This window comes from Manacus candei, unplaced genomic scaffold (assembly GCF_025592945.1).
Source record: "Manacus candei isolate 608988 ecotype Guabito, Panama unplaced genomic scaffold, ASM2559294v1 h1tg000042l, whole genome shotgun sequence".
NCBI classification, from domain to species: Eukaryota; Metazoa; Chordata; class Aves; order Passeriformes; family Pipridae; genus Manacus; species Manacus candei.
This window is the reverse complement of record NW_026138090.1, coordinates 3,154,932-3,175,000: the sequence shown is the minus strand read 5'-3', so window position 1 is coordinate 3,175,000 and position 20,069 is coordinate 3,154,932. Positions and strand designations below refer to the sequence as shown.

The 20,069-nt window shown below is 40.9% G+C and overlaps 1 protein-coding gene across 15 annotated transcripts in view; it reads right to left on the bottom strand.

Annotated features, from left to right (window-relative positions):
* CELF2 (CUGBP Elav-like family member 2) overlaps nt 1-20,069 on the bottom strand; it is a 455,290-nt gene that overhangs the window by 9,295 nt on the left and 425,926 nt on the right. For 8 of the 15 annotated variants that reach the window (XM_051795196.1, XM_051795186.1, XM_051795182.1 and 5 more), the window contains 3 exons: nt 14,740-14,871; nt 7,928-8,125; nt 4,639-4,782 (listed from right to left, as the gene is read on the bottom strand). In XM_051795196.1, the coding sequence (XP_051651156.1) occupies nt 4,639-4,782; nt 7,928-8,125; nt 14,740-14,871 (474 nt within the window). The remainder of the gene's footprint in view (nt 1-4,638; nt 4,783-7,927; nt 8,126-14,739; nt 14,872-20,069) is intronic. The other 7 variants (XM_051795185.1, XM_051795190.1, XM_051795194.1 and 4 more) reach the window with 3 other exon arrangements.

Genomic DNA, 20,069 nt, shown 5'->3' with positions numbered 1-20,069 from the left:
ACTAGAAATGCTCTGTTCATAATATACTCAAATCTCCCTGATTCTGGAAGCTCAACATTCATTTTCATATCTGGGCCTCCCACTTGTAATTGCACAGCTCGCCTAACTGCTGCTCTGCCTCAGCTCGGACTAATTATTGCTACACTCAGCCTGCTGTTATGCATCTGCTTTGAAATGCTCCCTCTTCTTTCCACTTGAATTTGCCTTAACACATATCCCTTCATTCTCCTACAGCATGGATGCCACACACTTTGTTGCTAACACACAGGCTTTTCAGTGCCTCTCTTCCACAAACGAGCTTTATTCATTTGTGCTTAGTGTCTGCGTACTTTTTGGATCCATAACCTCTTTTTCCCATTACTTTAACCTATTCTTTTATGGCTTTTGCTGACCTTGCACTGCTGCCCTCTTCCACTTGCAGAGTCAGAATGTTACACTTTCTCCATTACAAAGAAAAAACCCTGTTATCAAGTCATCTGGTCCTTGTCCAGCTGCTCTCCTTCATAGACCATCCCTATGGCCTCACCTTAAATCAACTTCACCAAACTATTTAGCTTAAGATGCTTCTCTGAACAACTCAGGTTCAATTCTGTTCCTTCTGCTCAGAAACACCTCCCACTTAAATCTCTCCAGACCTTCTCCTGGCCAAAGCCAATATGCTCTACCCATGTTGTTCTGTGTTGATTATTTGTTATCTCCTCAAGGGATAATAAATATTCCTCCATACCTTCCTTGGTTTTAGTAACTCTTGTCACTTACTTTCTCCACTAGATCATCACTGCTTAATGTAACTGCCATATCCTAGGAGCTTCATCACTCTTTTTCTTCCTTCCTTTCCCCTATTTTCTTCTAGGAGATCCTATCTGTTACCATGATTCCAATCACTGTCTTAGCTCTGCAGTCCTGTGTCTCCTTTCACAGCTCACAGATCTCAGCCCTGATCTCAAGGATTGCCTTGGGGATAGAAAAGTGAACTACCATGAGTTGGAAGGCAGCAGTAGCACCTTCCAGGCAGGTGCTCCACAACTGAGATGCAGCTACTCTCACCTACCTTGAGAATTCAGCATTTCCCTCTACAGCTTTCCTGACCTTCACTTTATTCTTTTAAATGCATTCAGAATGGTCTACTGCTATGAACTTCTCATCACCTTAGTTCCTTTTCTTCTTACCTAGTTTTATCCACCTTGAAGTTAAACTGGTGATTTACATCAGTCACTTTGATGGTGAATGAAGAGAAGGAAGCTCACTCAGAGGTGGCTTTTCCACCCACCATTCATGTCACCAATTTAGACATCTCCACTGATGATAGAAGAACAATTAGCTCAGGCTATGCTTACCTTCTAGGGAGGTGAGACAAGTCACCTGATTCTGTGTCTCTTTAATAGCTTCCTTGACCCAGACACCCAATTCAAACACACATCTGTGCTGCATCAGTGGCATCAGCCCATATAATTCAATTGTTATTCTGATTCATAATTTCTCTCTTTACACAGAATGCTGTACCTGCATTAACCTGTTACACTCTCATCTTCTTCCTTATTGAGAACCTTCATTTATAAAGCTTACAGAGGAATCTGGCATTCCTTCCCTCTATTCGTATTTTTCTGATTGCACCCATTCATAATTTTTTGTCTGAATTTTAAACCACAGGTTACATGAGGTTGGGATGATGTTTCTTCTATTTCGCGAAGTCCCTGTCATGACAATTCTGATTTTGAGTATAGAGATACTCTAGGTATCTCTATAATCAAGATTAATATTTTTAATCATTCAAGCAGCAATTTTGCTATGAGGCAGACTGCATTTATGCGCTTATGTCACTGGGTCTCCCATCTCCTGCCTTACTTTTACATATTACATTTTACTTATTCTAAGATTTATGAAAGGTGAGAGATAAGCTTGAGGAGTCAAACCCTTTGTCTGCTGAGTCAACTAAAGCCCATGAGAACTCATGGAAGAGCACTCCCAGATGTAAACAGACTGTCCTGTCATCCTTATCACCATTAAATCCTTTGAGCATTCATTTTGAGGTGGACAAGAAAGCAAAGTCCACTTTCTGCAAAGAAAAGGAATTTTTCATTCTGAGAGGCAGTGTTACATGGAAGTTCATCGCTGTATGTCACTACCCTGTGACTCTCAGAATGCACCTTCCCTTCCCAGTTCTGCCAGTGGACAGACTTGGACAATCTTTACACCTTTTGGATGTTTAACCTGTTCTCATCTGCAATTTCATTTCCTCCTCCTTAGGGCAAGGGATTGGAAACTCCAGAGTAGAAAGCACTAAGCATCTGCAAACCATTACTATTATTATTACAAGGGAAAAAAAGACCAAAACAAAGCAACAAAAAACCTCAAACTCAAACTGTACCAAGAGCAATGACCATTAATGACACAGGAGAGAAATGGGTTCTTCAGCCCTAGTTTTTGGGTGGGAGGACAGAGAAAAAAAAAATAAAGCGTTTTAAAACACAACTGTGAGACCGAAACAACGAAGACATAATTCCTGCTAATAAAGCTGAGGAGGTACATACAGAGTATGCCAGTATGTTAAAATAGCAGGATTAATTCTGGCTTTGCCTGTGATTGGCAGCATCACCAAGTTGTCACCTACTGAATCTGAAAACCTCAACTTCCTCTGCTACTTCACTACTTTTAGTTTTTAAAGCAGAACTCTCTCCCTAGTGGCAGAATATCTGTGAAGGAACAATGAGAAATGGAAATATCAGTGAAAGCTGCCTAAAACCAAAAAGACAGAGGATTGCTACATCCATTGGCTGTTGACATCTTCATTTTTCCTCAAAGAAGATAACCTTGGTGTATCACTCTAAGTTAGGTAAATTGTGTCCCATAAATCCATACAAATATGTAAGTAGATAATCAAAGAATAAAAGGAAGACTATGAAAAGCAAGTATGGGAAGTGAGCTGATGAATTGAGTCACCTGCCCAAAGTAATTTACATTCTTTCAGCAGTCACCACAATTGCTGCATTTCGATTAACGTAGCTTGATTTGACATTTCATCAAGACTCCTGGAGACCTCAAAAATGATTTTGTAACCCCAACCTACTAACAGAACTGGCTCAAGATCAATAGGGAGTCCATTTCAATTCCACTTTTCAAATTTGCAACAGCCTGAGGGACTGTTTTAACCCACTGCAGACAAAGGCTGGACTATATTCATCTAGATATGAATAATTTTTTTGTAAAGCCTAAAGAGGTGAATGCTTCAAAAACAAATGGAAAGACTATGGGAAAATGCACAAAGAATGTCACACCCTTTCTATGAACCAAATCAACTTTCCAAGTGTTCTAAAGGCTTGTCTTCAGGTGCAAAACACTCAGACAGTGACAAGGTATTGTGGTGCAGTAGGTACTTTTGAGTAACTTGATGAATCCTCATGTTTGGGTGCTGTCTGTTTAGTTATACTCAAATCCTTTCAAAACAGGTTAAAGCACAATAGCTGTGGGGCACTTGAAAAGCCCTGGGGAAGACAAAGCCTTAGACAGACACATTTTGGCAAAACTTAGATTTAAAAAAAATAGTAATGTTATGCAAGCTAATAAACATGTATTATGGTTAATGGGGACACTTTATATGGGGACACTTCAGAACCAAGGCAAGGTGTTGGGCAAAGAGCAACGCTGGCAGTACAAAGGAATTTTGGAAACTAGGGGGTTTTCTGAACTGGTTACTCCTTTGTCATATATACAGCTGAATTCCTTCACTCCAGGAAAGAATTGTCACTTTCAAGGAAGCTCCAATACTTCACATCAAACCTTATAAAACTTATCTTTAAGAGAGTCTTTCCTATTACTAGATCCTCCCTATGTCCTGCATAAGACCACAATTATTAGACCAATGTTCTAACAGATTGCCACTCACATTCCCTACTCCACTCCATCAAAGCACCAAACTGAACTTGTCCATCTCTGCTATTCAAAAGACATCAGCCCTCTTAGTCAACCCTAAAACTACTTTAATACAAACATATCATCTTCTCCTCTGCTGTAATCTAATTTTCTGACAGTTCAAAGTATTCCCTGGGAAACCTGTCACTGACCTTGTGAGGCTCCCTTCATCTCTGCCCTAAGGTAAGGGGAGATGCCACCTTCCATAATACACTGGAATCCACCCACAACAGCTGGAGCTGCACATCTAGACATCAATTGTCTGCAAAATGTTCTGAACTACATGCACACACCATTCAGTCACTAATTGCAAAACCTTGTACTTAATTCAGAAGAAAGAAATTCCTGTAATGTAGAAGTAATGGGTTAAACATAAATGTTTTTAAGTGGCTCAGCTATACAATAGAGAATAATTAGGTATCCATAATAAGGCAGTTTAATAGTATACTAAATGACATTCCCTCACACAGGGTGTAATTACTTTCGTGTACTTGACACATTCATGTGAGATGTCAGACTGGAAGATTATTATTGTTTTTTCATATCCAATTTTTAGTTAGAAGTAGTTTGTCTGTGCATCTTCCTGCTCATTTGAGGATTAACAGTCCATTATTATTGGAACGAGTTTCCAGTATGACATTTCTCACATTGCTGCTAATTTTCTTTCCTGGCCCCTTTTCAGTATAGTGCATGTGGTTTTTACTATTTGATTTATTAAATTTGACATACCAAAGCACTTGCTCAGATTGGTCTGTTTGTCAATGAAGACTTTAGCAGAGATAACATTTCCAAAAGGCATGAACATCTGCAGAATGTCCTGGTCTCCAAACTCCTGGGGGAGGTGGTAAATAAAGAGGTTTGCCCCTTCTGGACCTTTAGGAAAATAAAATAAATAAAAAAAAAAAAAGAAGTATGAAAACAGCCATCACAAGTGCTACATTTAATCTATTTTTCCATAATACTTACTGAAGATGATGGTCAGAAAGCATTTCATTTTCCAAATTCAAAGGAACAAAAGCAAGTGGAGTACATCAAAGGAGTACAGCTGAAATGTGGCTCTTTAGAGCATCCCATCTTGAAAAGTGTTTACTATGAAAAGCATTTATTTGTAATTCTACTACAGAAGTAATAAAATTCATTCCCTTTCTTCAATTTATATGAGTGTCTTGCAGTATAATTAGGGTTAGGAAAACATTGCTCTCTCAAAATACCCCAAGAACTGTACAAGGAGTCCTCTGCTGCCTCAAATGCCTGCATGGGTTTGTCGGTTTAATTCCAGTTGCAGGAACTTATGGGAAGGGAATGAGCTGAGCTCAGATTTCAGTACCACAGACTTAAACTCAAAGGGCAGGAAAATGGTGGAGATGGGAATAAAAGTAATAAGGCAAAGCACACCTTGTGACTTGGAAGTCAGTGAAGTCAGAGAGAGAAAGACACTCAGAATTAAATTTGTACTGACTCATTTCAAAATGAGCTTTTTTTTTTTTAAATACAAATTCCCCATAGAATGCTCTGTCTCCCGAAAGAAACTTTGTAAATTAAGTATTATAAAGAAGTTCAAAATTACGTAGTTGGCTTGAAATTAAAGCAGCTTTAGACTGTTCAGTCTGCAGAGAGAGGTGCAAACTCAAAGGTGCTTTGGATGTTTGTCTTATGGACAGAAAGTTGTTGGTTAAAACATTCATCCTAGCACTAATAGGTTGTTTTTTTTCTCTAGCTCAAGTTTGCCTTTAGAGTAACATACTGGAAATGAGCAATGGATGCCAGGAAGAACATGATATATGATGGAGCCACACACTGGCCTCCCTGCCCTCCCCAGGCAGGCTCCAGAAGCATAAGTGGAACACAAAGGGAGCAAACATTTCTGGAAAAAACATTTGTAGAACAACCTGATTAAGTATTTCTTTGCTTAATGGAACTTAAATGCGCCTTGGATGTGATGTCCTTGGTATTCTGGAGAGGGAGAGGAAAGCGAACATCAGATTTATGGGCTCCTTCTGCCACTGAGCCACAAAGCCTCACCTCTTCCATACAGAAGAACCAGGCTGGCTGCTCTCTCAGCCTGAAGGAAAAGGTTGCAGTGTTTGCCCAAAAGGAAGGGATAAATGGGTTAGGGGAAAAAAAACCCAACAACATTTTTTTGGGGGTGGGGAAAAAAAAAGATGAAAAAAAACTTGTCTCCTGGAACTTTTTCTTCTTACCTCAAGTAAACTATAATTTCCAGTAAACAATATTTCTTAAAATAGTAAGAAAAAAGCCTTATTAAACAATATTTAAGAGCAGATGCATGAGGCATGTAACAAAAAATACTATATTTTAAAAGGCTTGCTGCCAATTTCCAACAATAAAAAATAAGCCTAAATCTGATTAGAATGTTTCTAAAGAGAAAAAGATTAAAATAGAAAAAAATCAAACTGCCCTCCACTGTTTATCTTGCAGTGACACCAAATAAAGTATTTTTTTCTGGTGTCAAATAGTCTATTGTCACTGACCGAAGTGCCCAAGGTGAAAGACAGGTGCAGAAAACATAAACAAAAAAAAGAAAAAACAATTTAAAAACCCCTTTCATTTTAAATAATCCAAGCTGTTAGCAGTAAATGAAGGAGAGACATCAGACAAAATACACATTTTAAGCCCAGTGTCCCTATCTGGGGGAATGCCAAATTTGTCTTCCTAGGAAATGCATCCCATAACGGTACAAGATACTATTTCAAAAGAGGATAAAAAAGATTTCTCTTGAGGATATTATACTAGGTTTATTTTCAAAGCTTACCCCTGGCAAGGAACAGTAGTGACAACACAGATAAAGTCTTAGAAAGCATGCAGCATTTTCCTGTCTTTCTAGAACTAACTGGAAATTAGGATGAGAGAAAGCCAGGAAAAGAGAAACAAGCCCCCAGAATGCCTGGGAAGTGTGCAAGGGAAGGGAAGAGGGGAAAAGGGTAAACTCATTTTCCTAAACCCCTTGTAATTAATATTCATTTATTCTCAGCAACAACTTCCTGAGGTTTATTTGCTGTTGGCGCTGGGAGAGGGGGCAATCATTCACTTAGTTGCTTCCCCACAAGACCCACAATTAAGCAAAGAACCACTCAAAGTGAAAACGGATCTTGTCATTAGCTCAAAACCTTAAACTTAATCAGATTAACTCCATTATGATGGAATTTGGAAACCAGAAGAGAAAATTGCATCCATAAAGGGATGTTTTTTGTTAGCAGAGCCTTTTCATATGGTAGTTGGTAAATGCTTTTATATGAGCTCAGTTGGTCAGAGCATAGTGCTACTAACACCAGGGTTGTGGGTTTGATCCCCGTATGGGCCCTTCAGAGTTGGACTCAATGATCCTTGTGGGTCCCTTCCAACTCAGAATATTCTGTGAAATGAGAGGATGTCCTTATAGAAGGGAAATTTCAAGCTGAAGCTCTTATCCAGCAACAGGATTTGTGCAGCTCAGTCACTGCATCTCAGGAGAGCTCTGCTGGGCTTGGAGAGTGTCTGCAAAAATCCAGCCAGATCAGACCTTAAAATTTCTATTCTTATTTAAAGAAGCTTTACAGGTCGTACTGATTTGAAGCCTGAGGTTAGTTCAGTTGGCCAGAGCATAGTGCTACTAACACCAAGGTTGTGGGTTTGAGTGCTAACACCAAAGGTGTGGGATTGATCTCTGTATGGGCCCTTCACTTAAGAGTTGGGTTCGATGATCCTTGTGGGTCCCTTCCAACTCAGAACATTCTGTGAAAGTGCAGTTTATTATTATTATTATTATTATTATTATTATTATTATTATTATTATTACTCAGAATATTCTATGAAATAAGAAAGGATGGTCGGCGAGGTGTAAGTTGAAGGACAGATGGTTAAAAAGCGAAGGTTAAAGAAGGCGACAACACTAAACAGGAGAAAACTGGAAGAAAACAAAAAGCCATAAATTAGACTCCTCTAGGTCTTTCACTACGTCCCCAAGGCGAAGACACCGCTGTGGCTTGGCTGTGGGTGACTCAGTGGTGTGGGCACTTACCTTCCTTCTGGCTGCCCGCGGCGCTTTGCTGCTGCAACAAGCTCTGGCTGTAGAGGGTGGGCAGCGCGGCGGCGGCGTACTGCTGGATTCCTGAGTAGGCCTGGGTGAGCGCGTCCATCGTGCCGGCCGTACCGTTCGTCAAGCCTGTCGCGCCGAGTCCTCCGTTCAGGGCCGCCATACCTGAGAGCATTTGAGCAACTTTACAAAAAACCCAACAATAGAGAAAAGAAATTGCACTTGTTCATTAGTGCTTTCCGAAAGTCGTTGGTTATTTATTTACGACACTTGACAACGACAGCGGCGCATGCAGCTCGGCACTCCACCAAAATGGGACTGAAAACAAAGAAACACGACTTTGGCGCCAGGGTCACTTCAGCACAAGGGTTGCACAGTCAAATGGACTCGCATGCAGCCTGCTACTGGCAAGTACTACAGCTTCTGAGAGCCTCTCTGCTCACCCTCCTCCACACCTGTGCTTCTGCTGTGGGTGTCTGAAGCTGGGAGAGTGGGACCTATTTGACCTGTATCCTTGTAAGTTGGGCACTGGGAAAAGTGGTCTGCTAGGAAACCCACTCCTTCTGACCAGGGTCTTCAGCAACAGGTCGTGACTATACCATATCAGAAGTGTTTTGCTTATCCAGAGTAAGCAGAAAACCCTGATTTAACCGCATTTTGAAACAACTTCTTAAAGGTCTTTTCCAACCTAAATGATTCTATGATAACCCTCTTTACAACTATGGGTTTTGTCCCTTAGGTTTGTGGTACGAAGATGGACTGTGATGCTCTGTGCTTACTTCCACCCTCCTCCTCCACTTACTTCACAAGAGATGAACAGCAGCACATCTAGAGTGACTAAAAATGCTTCATCCAGACTAGCTATCTTTCATGAAGAAACAAAAGCATTTGTTTCTAGCAATGTCTTTCTTCTCATTGGAAGCAGAATCACTTCATTTTTCTTTTTTTTTTTTACTTAAAGAGATTCTACATCCTGATAAATAACAGAGTAATTTAACTGGGATGGCTGCTAAAGAGGAAATTTCAGGTGGGATTGCTAGTTATGTAGAAAATGGCACCCCTCATTCCTTCAAACAGTGTGGTCTGCAGAAAGAGCTGTACTACTCTGATACAAACTCCTGGGCTGCAGCCTCTCTCCATTGCTTCTCTTTCTCAGCATGAGTTATGCTGAGGTTAAAAGTCTTAACAATTATTTCAGAAATTCCAGAAAAAGTGGATTTTCTGTTAGAGCTGCAGTCTCTTGAAGTCAAAAGCGTGGCAGAGTTCAGAGCCCTGCTCATCTTCCACATGCCCAGCTTGTGTCAACCTGAGCAGTAAGTGCCCATCAGGACTGAGAGGCCATGTTTTCTGCACAAGTAGCTATCCCATGCACCCCAGATTCTAAGTGAGCAGCTCACAAACAACTTAAAGAGCTTAGTCAGGCCCCTTGAGGTAGAGCAGATCAGTCACTAGAAAAATGGGGCACCCAGAATCACCAGAGATCATTTCTTGGACGTTGACTGTGCAGTGTTTTGGTTGGCAGAATGATGGGTGAAGAGGTGACTTCTTAATATGGTGGTGCCATATTAAGACTCCAAAACCAGGAACATGGACGAGAAAGAAAGGGCTTAATTTCAGAGTTCTAATAAGGGTTGGTACGTAAATTGGGGGAAAGTGGGGAAATTAGGCAGAAGACACTTTTAGTAAATTAACAATGAAACATATTAGACTGGGAAAAAATCTTGAAGGAAAATGGCATAAACCTTATCATATGAGCAATTTAGAGATAGTAAGAATACTGCAGGGAATTATCCTGCCTTGACAGAGGAGGATAAAGATGCTGACCCCAGTATCCTTCCATCTCTTATGTAGATTTGAAAAGCATATTCCTATGAGTCTCCAATAATCAGGACAATTGCTCAAGTGGCACCTTTCTGGCTCCACCAGAGTCTGTGCCAATTAAGAGAATTGTACTGCATAAATTATACCTTTTGATATTACTATAATTTGTGTGACTAAACACTTGACAGAGATGTGATATTCTTAGCCTTTCCTTAATAAAATGTCTCACACTTTGAAGATTTCTCTTTCCTCTCCACCCCACTTCAGAGCACCACTATACCCTGATGGGAGGTACTGGCTGCCACTGCTTTGAACAAAAATCTCTGTCAGAGCTCAAGAGACCTGTGTATTTCTTGTATAATGGTTCCAGTTACAAAACTGTATTGGGTTTGTGTGGCAGTGGAGGGGTTGCAGGGGTGGTTTCTCTGAGAAGCTGCAGAAGCTTTTCCTGTGTCCCACAGAGCCAATGCCAGCTCCAGGATGGACCCACCACTGACCAAGAGCCCATCAGTGATGGTGGTAGCACCTCTGGGGTAACATAGTTAAAAGGGGAAAAAAACCCCGTGAAATGGGAACTGCAGCCACAGAAGAGTGAGAATATGTGAGAGAAACAGCCCTGCAGACACCCAGGTCAGTGAAGAGGGAAGGGAAGGAGGTGCTCCAGGCACCAGAGCTGAGATGCCCCTGCAGCCCGTGGTGCAGCTCCTGGAGGTCCATGGAGGAGCAGAGGTCCACCTGCAGCCGATGGAGGACACCACACTGGAGCAGGTGGATACCTGAAGGAGGCTGTGATGCTGTGGGAAGCCAATGCTCCTGGCAGGACCTGTGGACCTGTGCAGAGAGGAACCCTTCTGCTCCACACTGGAGTATGTTTGCTGTCAGGACTTGTGATCCCACAGGGGATCCACACTGGAACAGCTTGTTCCTGAAGGAACACCTGTGGATGGGATACTCGCTGGAGTAGTTTGTGAAGAAGTGGGAAGGGACCCACACTGGAGGAGTTGGTGGAGAACTGTCTCCTGTGTGGGGACTTGATGCTAGAGCAGAGGAAGAGTGTGAGGGGTCCAACCCCTGAGGAGGAAGGAGCATCAGAGACAGCATGTGATGAACTGACCACAGATCCCATTCTCCATTCTCCTGTGCCACTGGAGGAGAGGAGGTGGAGAATTCAGGAATAAAGTTAAGCTTGGGAGGAAGTTACGGGTGGGGAGAAGGTGTTTTTAAAATTTGGTTTAATTTCTCATTACCCTACTCTGATTTGATTGGTAATAATTTAAACTAATTTCCACAAGTCAGGTCTGTTCCACCCATGGTGGTAGTTGGTGAGTGATCTCTCCCTGCCCTTATCTCAACCCATGAGCCTTTTGTTGTATTTTCTCTCCCCTGCCCCTTTAGGAGGGGGAGTGATAGAGTGGTATTTAAAATATTATAATAACAAGAAAAATAACACCAATAACTTTTATAATAAATTATGTATAATATGCAATATATTACATATTATGTATTTAATACTACTGCTACTACTAATTTGATCCTGAGGCTGACCTTAATCTGCTCTGATGTTTTTGGACATAGGTTTGTGTCGCTGCTTGCATAGGGCTACACAGAGGGACGCTTAAAGTAGAGGTTCCTGATAAAGCAGCTTGTATCTCTCTTTTATTAGTGTTGAAATAACTTGATAACAGACATAACATTAGGATAACATGTTATCTTTCGTGAGTCATCAGCCTATTAGATAAACATGCTTTGTGTTGCAGTGGGCAGCATGCTCCCCCTTCTCTCCCCAAGAATCAATAGCCCCTTCCCACCAAGTGATTCCAGATTAGCAAATAGCCAGACAGCCCAGCTCAGGGCACTGCTTCTGGGAAGGGCACAGCCACTGCTGCCACAGTGCACGTGTCTAATACATCTCCCTTCAGAGCAAAACAGAGCTGCAGAAAGTTCTCCACGTTTTTTCTGTTCTGCCTTTTTACATTTTTATGACATCTACAAGGCCCAGCTGCAGTTACACATCTCTGCCATCTCTTTATTATCTCTACCAATGCACCTCCGTCTGACATTGAACTCTGGTCCCTTCCTACCTGCTGTGAAATAACCTTTTGGAGCCTCTCATCTATGGCCTTCTACTTTTCTGAGTTTCTCTACATAATACAGAAGCAACAATGCTTGGCAAGTCCAAAGGTCTTTCAAAGTGTTTTCCAAGCACCTTCAAATCTGTCACGAATAGTTTTATCTCCATTTTACAGATGTAAATAAGGGGGCAGAAAGGCTAAGTGATTGCCCTGGGGTCTCACACAAACACTGTGCCATAGCTGTTCAGTATACAGAAACTATGGTCTTCTTTCTTAATTGCAAAGAATCACTTCCTCCCTCTTTATTCATTTTTCCTCATTATTCATAATTCTTTTTGTTACTTAAAATTCTTAAATTTACATGCCCAAAGCAGATAGTCTAATGTCTTGCCATTTAAGGTTTTAGGTTCTTCAAGAACAACCGAGGGAAGACTGGGTGAATCCCCACATGTAGGTACCACTGCTGCAAAACCCTTGGAGACAGTTAAACTTACCATACTCCACTTTCTTTAATTTTTAAGCCTTCCAGACGGCTTTCTACAACACTTCACTCTCACTATCAGTCTCCACAGTCCAGCTTCTTTTTCATGGATCCAGACAGGATCCAGAAAACAGGTAAGAGTCTCCTAGTGAGTTCAGCATGGAAGACATTCTCCACATGATGCTCACATACAGAGCAGGACACCTCAATGCCTGAGCCCAGTGCTGCTCTCTGATTAATTTTTGGGTTACGCTCCCACTGACTTGTGCTTTGGATTTTCTAATTCCCCAATCAGAAGCATGTCACTCAATTCCAAATTCTCTGTACAATTACTTCAGGAACATCCATGGCCAATGAATGTTTTTACTGGAGTACTTATGACCATGGCATAAGCCATGTCAGGGTGAAACATCAGACTTATTGAACGTGAGGTTTCCCCAAGGCAAACTCCCAGGCAGGTTTGAGTGGGAATGACTGGATCAGACATAGTCACTGGGAAAAGTCCTAGATTGTCATTAAAATGGACAGGGGAGGTTGCTGTAATTTGAACAAGGCCTCACTGTCATCAGCATCACAAGCACCAGAAACTGAAAATCAGTGTCATGCTTTTGGGAGAAACAGTGCCATTAACACTGAGTTGTGCCATGGGGAAACAGTTTCCCCTGAGTTCTCTCTCTTATATGTACGTACAGAGACAGACATACCCACGTACATTTGCAAGTGCTATACCCATGTCCATAAAAGCATCCATGAAGAAGATTTGGGACTGAAGTCACTGTTGGTACAAGCCCATGGAAGTAATGGTGGCTTAAAACAAGCTCAAATTTGGTACTAGTTTGCAAATACATCATTAATATTTCAAATGACACATGTAGATAAGTTTGCACACACATCACCTCAGAATACTTGTTGAGAAAATGTAAACTCTCTGCTCGCAGCCTAGCAAGGAGTGTTAAAAGGAGTGCAACAGAAGGGTTCCTACACAAAGAGCTCACAGGTGATTCACTCTTGTTCAGTCTTGATACATTATGTTGGAGTGCTCCAGTATGCCCAGATTCTTACTACTTGTGAGAGGGAAGGAGTGGGATGCCATATTTTGCTCTTGATATTGTGACTTCTTATAAACCAAGTGAAGCACCATGACAGTTTATCAGGAAAGGTCATTTAATGATTTCTTACAACAGGGTAGCTCTCTTACTACAAGTGCTCACGAGGGCAGAGGAGGTAAATCAGCTTTTCATGCTCACCATTTCCAGTGGTTTGCTTCAATACTAATGTACTAATAAGAAAGGAAACTAACACCTGCCATTTTGGGACCTAATACTTACTTTTCTTTAGTTGTTCTTGAGTCGTGTTTACAGAGGTTGTTTGTGTGAAATATGCACGTCCTTGCCAGAAGCAAGTCCTGTTTTACACAAGACCCCATGCAACCACTCAACATTGGACATCCATAAGCCCCCTTCCTTCCCAGCTCCCAACAATGCCAACCAGAGATCACAGAACAAAAATATTGGGCGAGCAGCCAAGTAACAGTAACAGAAAGGACATCATGCAGAGCATCAGAGTGAGCAAGAGATACTGAGGAGGACATCCATTCCTGAGGGTACATTATGACGGGTCATGGGCTGGCAGTGACCAAATAGATTCCTTGCATTGCAAAAGGAAATGCAAGGAGCAACGGCAGCTAAAGAAAAAAGAGGGAGGGGAAAAATGCAGCTAGACAAATCTCTTCCATTCCAGGCAGAGGTGAAGTCATCATAGCAGAAACAATTAAAAAAAATAAATCCTTCTTCAGGAAAATCTTGACCAAGGCTAAGAACAAGGAAGAATGCCATAACAGCTACAGGCATCTATTTAACTGGAGATGCCAGGGTTTGTGTAAGATGTCATAGGAAAGATGTGCATGCTCTGGCATTACAGGTGACTGACTGTATCATTCTCTTACACTTGCCAATTAAAAACCAAACACTTGCCTTCATTTTTAAAGTATATTGCTCTCAAGTCAACTTGATAATTCCTACAGACATTTTAAAGGACTGCCTTGGTGGCAAACATCTTTCTTAGCACTACATTTCTGAGTGAGGTTTTGCACATTGGGGTGATATACCTGTTGTCAGACTCCCTCAATGAAAATGGGGCCTCTCCTATAACCTTGATAACCCAAATCTCTGGTGACATTTCTTTTACCTTCCACATACACTGAAAGAAAAGGAGTCTTTGTTCAGGCACTCACAGAACTTCACTTTGCAACACAAACAGTGTGAAACTAAAAGACTCCAGAACTGCATATAAACCATGAATGGAACCGGATCAACTTGACCCCCTTATCTGGTATATAGATTAAAAATCATCACTTCACAATTGATAGTTTTTGTGGCATGATTATTGGGGAAGGCTGTCCACCACAGCAAATAAATACTCACTGTTTACGGTACCTGCTAGTGCATTAATATTATTCAATCCAACAGTGGCTCCAGCCAGTCCTTGGAGAGTACCCAGAGAAGTCAAAGAATTCATGGCCGCACCAGCTGTGGAATTAGCAGTTGATGCAGCCACTGAAAGGAAAAAAAACAAAGCAAAATTAAGGCCATATTTTGTTTATTTCAGTTGATCACAGAACAGCTTACAATAATGTGGAGAACAACAACAGGGCTACTCGCAAGAAGAAGAAAAAAAGAAAATGAGACCAACAGACAAACATTATTCAAGATATTAATAGTATGATTGTTCATGGAAAGTGTTGGTAAGCCTAGAACTGCAAATACTAGATCACCAAATTGTACTATTATTTGCAAACATGATACTGAAACAGTAAGAATGGGATCAGGCACTTTTTCAAAAGTTTGTCAATCAACCTAGCATCCCTGACTAGGCTAACTAGGCTACTGGGATTTTGCCACACTTCAAAGTCCATCATTGAAAAAACAAGAATTACTCATAGTAATTTTTTCATAAAACAGCTTACTCCTCTGGGCCTCAAGTGTCCTAAGAAGAAGTTTAATTATTCTCAGTGAGACACTACGTTCTAGGACACTGTATGAATATAATTCAAAGACCTGAAGTTTAGAAAAAGAAGAATGATCAGGCAAATACAAAATGTAACTACCCTCCATTTTATTGCAGGCTTTTAGCCTGGCCTTTGTACATAGTTAGTCATGTACATGCACCCCAGTGGTATCTTATGTGTCCCCAAAAGCTCTGTCAGAGTGGAAAGGGTGGAGAAAATGTCCTTACTGATACAATGTCAAGGGAGTGATGAAGGTGGGCGAGAGGAATCCATTTAAACTACATGTTTAGGAACAGAAAGAGACTTACTCTCTTGTCATAGGAAAGTAATAAAGCACCTTGGAAAGAGTCATCATTTAGGATAGGTCATGTGAACTAGAAATACCTGTCTCTCTCACAGAAGAGCCCTGAATAACCAATGTAGATTAAACACTTAACTTACGGGTAGGTAAAGTTACACCAGATGAATCACACTTATAAAAGCTGCAGAAGCAATTAGGTTTATAGCTTGTCTCCTGGGCCCTACTTTACTGCATCAATCAGAAAGACTTCCTTTCATTTCTGTTATAAAGTTGCATTATCTTCTGAAAAGTGAACATTTAAAGTCAGAGTTTTGCTGATGATGTATTGGAAGCACATCATGTCTACACCACACTTTTTGCTCCTATTCATTACCTGGCTATGAAATGGTTAAGAGCACTTTTATCTTGATGCTCTTTTGGGCTGTCAAACACATCAGATTACTCAGTGAACCCTCAAGAAAGTGAAGTCTCTAGAGCTGACAGCATCCAGCAAGGAAAGTAGGAGGTAACTTTTCCACTTTGTAGGTAAACCTTGAAGCTCTAACAGACAAATAACCCACCTTTACAACACTAAGACCCAGCAAAGAAAAGTCTTCAAACTCATGAGGCCTCAAAGTACAAAGAACATTCTTGGTGCGGGTGAAGAGAGATTTCCAGACTCTGTTATGCATCCCTCATCTCCCAGCATCTGCAATCTCAGCTTGAATAATTTTATATGTTGCAGATAGAAGCAACTTTGATGATTCAATCTGGCCCCATAAAGCAATAAGAGTCCAATAATGTCTTTGATTAAAAAAAGTAATAAAAACCAAGTAAAAAATCCCACTTTTAACAGACAATGTGAGCACCAACAGAGAAGAGAGGACAAAACCAAAGTGAATTCCCTGTGACCAACACTGCTCTGTGTTTCTATTAATGTTCATTAGCAAATCAGTTAAATGAAGTATATAAACCTCAAATGTGAAGGATCTGATTGGTTTTGACTGGACTAAATTCCATCCATTTTCTGTTTCAGAGGATTTTTACTATTTTTTCTTGAGGAAACACATATACTTAAGAAACGAGAGAAATGGGGGCTAGGAAACTGCCTGTAAATTACATTCAAGCTGGGGGCAAATAACTCCTGTGAACAAGAGCCATATACTTATGGACTGTCAACACATCTGTTGGAGAGGGCAAAAAAAAATTGCTTAAATCCTTCCCTCTTGTGCAGCCCACAGTGTGTTGTGGTGCCCCTTATCATGCTCTGACTGTGAAACACATGTTCCAGGGATGGTCAGTATCTGGGGCCAACATCTCTTTTCTTCTTTTACTTGTATCAGGTTTCTCTATTGCATCAGACAAATACAGAGTAGGTGCCTCAGTGCTTCTCCCATTTGAAGCTGCAATGCAGATGATTTGCCTAAATAATGACTTGGCACATAATCAGTGCAGAATACTCGTTGGAGCACTAAAGCACCTCAGAAACCAGCATTTTGTTGTTGTGGCTATTTCTTCTGCTTGGCAGTGATCTGCCTCACAGATCCGGTGGGCCAGTGCTTTTTTCTCTTTGGCTTATTATTTCTTTGAGGAGAAAGAAACTGAACAAATTGTGTGGTTTCCATTATCTTACTGGACAGGGGGTGAACAGAAATGAAGGGAGTTCCTTTTGCTAGGGCACTTGGGCAGATCCAGCACCTTCTTCATGAGGCTTCCTGAGAGACTCCACACTAGTTGATTGAGACCTGCTTGAAGATGAAGACAGTGCTGAGCTACACTACTATCATGAAGGGGACACAAAAGGTCCAAGTTATTAAGAGAGATGAAAATTTCCAACAAAATGCTGTATGAAATCAATAGATGAAGCAATGGTATGCCTTGTCCCCCCCAAAATTAAAGGCAGATGAAACTGAAGTTAAGGGTCTTACAAGACGTGTGAGGGCTTAGACCAGCTGAAAGTTTTTACTTCACGTGCTCCCAGAATATGTTGAAATCCATCTACTGACAAGGACTATGCTTCCCCTGTCCTTTACCATTTTCTAGTTCCTTTCAAGTAAAAAATTGTAACATACATTGATACGAATGGAAAGAAGAAAAATCACATGCCTTGTGGTAACAGCAGATGACTGCAGCACTTTGGGGGAACCTGTATAACTCTCCTGTGTCAGCAAAACTCTTGGGCTCCACAAATGCTCAGGGTAATGGCAAGGGAAGAATAACTCATGCTGGAATACTGTTATTCTATATTTATGTCTTTTAATTGTCCAGATGACAAAAGTAGATTGGATACCCACAGACTTTATAAACTGGTTTTTACCAGGTTGTCCTGCCACCAAGTACATGAAAACACTTCACAACTCCCTCCATCCCCCACGCCAACACATTGCTGCTCTGAAGTGGATCACTTCATAGTGCTGCTTCATAAAGAGCAGGCATCTCTCTCCAGGAACTTGAAGTACGGAGCTGTAGTGCCACCAGGAATTGCCCTCTGTGCTGCTGGTGCACAAGCATTTGGTGCAACAGTGAGGAAAATCTAACATAGAAAACAAATGCAAATGACTCTGACTTTTGGTGTCACTCAGTGTAGCACACCCTGCATCCACAACATTCGGTGGTGTATTGTTTTTCTCTTTATAGTGGGAATTTTATCCTTGCCTCCTGTGGTGGTGATACTGAAGCTAAGGGGAAAGACTGAGCAGACTGGAGATCCAACTGGTTGAATGCTGGCTGAAGATTCAACACTTGGTGAAGAACAGAGATCCCTTTTACCAGCTGCACCAATCATTCCCCACTCACAATCTTAATCTCTGGATAAACATCAAAACGTGAAAGATAAGATTTCTTCTACTCAAAGCAACTTTTTTCTTTCTAATATATGACATTGCAATAAGTTGATGACTTTCTCAAAGAAGGTGTTGCTCAATCAGAACCTATTGGCAGGAGTTACAGGGTTGAATCTTTTGGCTGTTGCTGCAAGACTTCAAAAAAGATATTCACTGTATTCCCCCCCACCTTAAAAATCTACTAATATGTGAAAATAATATCACAGTATTGCCTAAAGAGGTCAGTTTAGACTTGTAAAAGTCAAGAGTTGCCCAGAAGCCTGTAGAAAAATCTGCTTTTTCTTACAGGTACACTGCATGTTGCCTTCTCCATCCACACCACATACAGAGACCCTACAGAACACTTTTGCATCTCCAACCGTGAAAGGTAAGAAGGTTAAAAGTGTTTATTTTACTATTAGAGACCTTACTGTTTCTTCTTCATTGACCTGTCTATTCCCACATTTCTGTGCCAGTCTCACACCCTTCCTCCTCCTTATTCTAAACTCAATTTCATCTTAATAAACACCTAGAAAACTTTGAAAAATAGAAATTACATTTTTAAGAAGCTCTGAAATGGAGAAGGGCAGGGCTGCAGCCTTTCCCCAAAACCCTCCCCAAATCAATCCCAACGCCAGCCATTTGATCTCACTGTGGTTCCTCTGTTTAACTGATGAAATTTTTATTACCAGCTTAGTTATGAATAAAGAGACTCGGCCTTTGGTTAATATATTCTCTAAAAGACTTTTTCTTGATGCAGAGAACACATTTTCATTTGGAGTGGTTGCACTACACAATACAGATATTTGTGTTTAACCAGTAATGTTGCACTCAGAGATTTTTAAGGCTGGAAGGATCTGGTATTTTCAACTTTCTCCTCAAAGCATTTACTTCTGCCTGTAAAAGGTTATAACACCTTTTAGGTCAGAGATTGTTTTTTAAACAGAAATCTAAACTAGCAATGAGCTATTTCCCTTTTAATTTAAATAACATTTCAATGTAATTCCTGTAAACTATGCCAACCTAGAAAAACAACCAGTATTAGCATAGAAACTTTTGGCCATTCTTTTGGCTAGCTAATGTCAATAGAGTCATGATGATTTACATCATCTGGATTTACCTCAGCTGGAAAACTAGATTCAGGATAACAGCATCTAGGAAAGGCAATGATGTGTAAATATTTCTTTGGCTTTGCTATGCACACTGTGGATAGAATTAATTTCCCCATCTTTGGCAGCCTTGTTGTTAGTTTAAGCTAGTCTAGTCAAAACTATTCTTTTCAACTGCCTCTGAGATTTAAAGACCTCCAATTCAGAACCTTTAGATTTCTATCTCAGGTTGGGCTGAATTGCCCTAAAGAGCACAAAGATGAGCTCAACTACCAGATGCTGTTGATGCCTTTCCCAGTTCTGCCTCAAGCTTCTTGTGCTGCCCTGGATAAAGCACTTGTTATGTTTTTTTGTTGCAAGACTTTCTGCTGCTTCTGCTGGTTTGTCTCAGAAAGCTGTATCTTGGGGGCAAAGGCATGTTTTTGTCATGTCTGTTTACTTTCTACACCTAAGACCAAGGCAGTGCCCTTGATAGGGCTTCTTGGTATACTGAGACCACAGACCTATGTCTGTCTGTAGTACAGCCTTGGGCAAA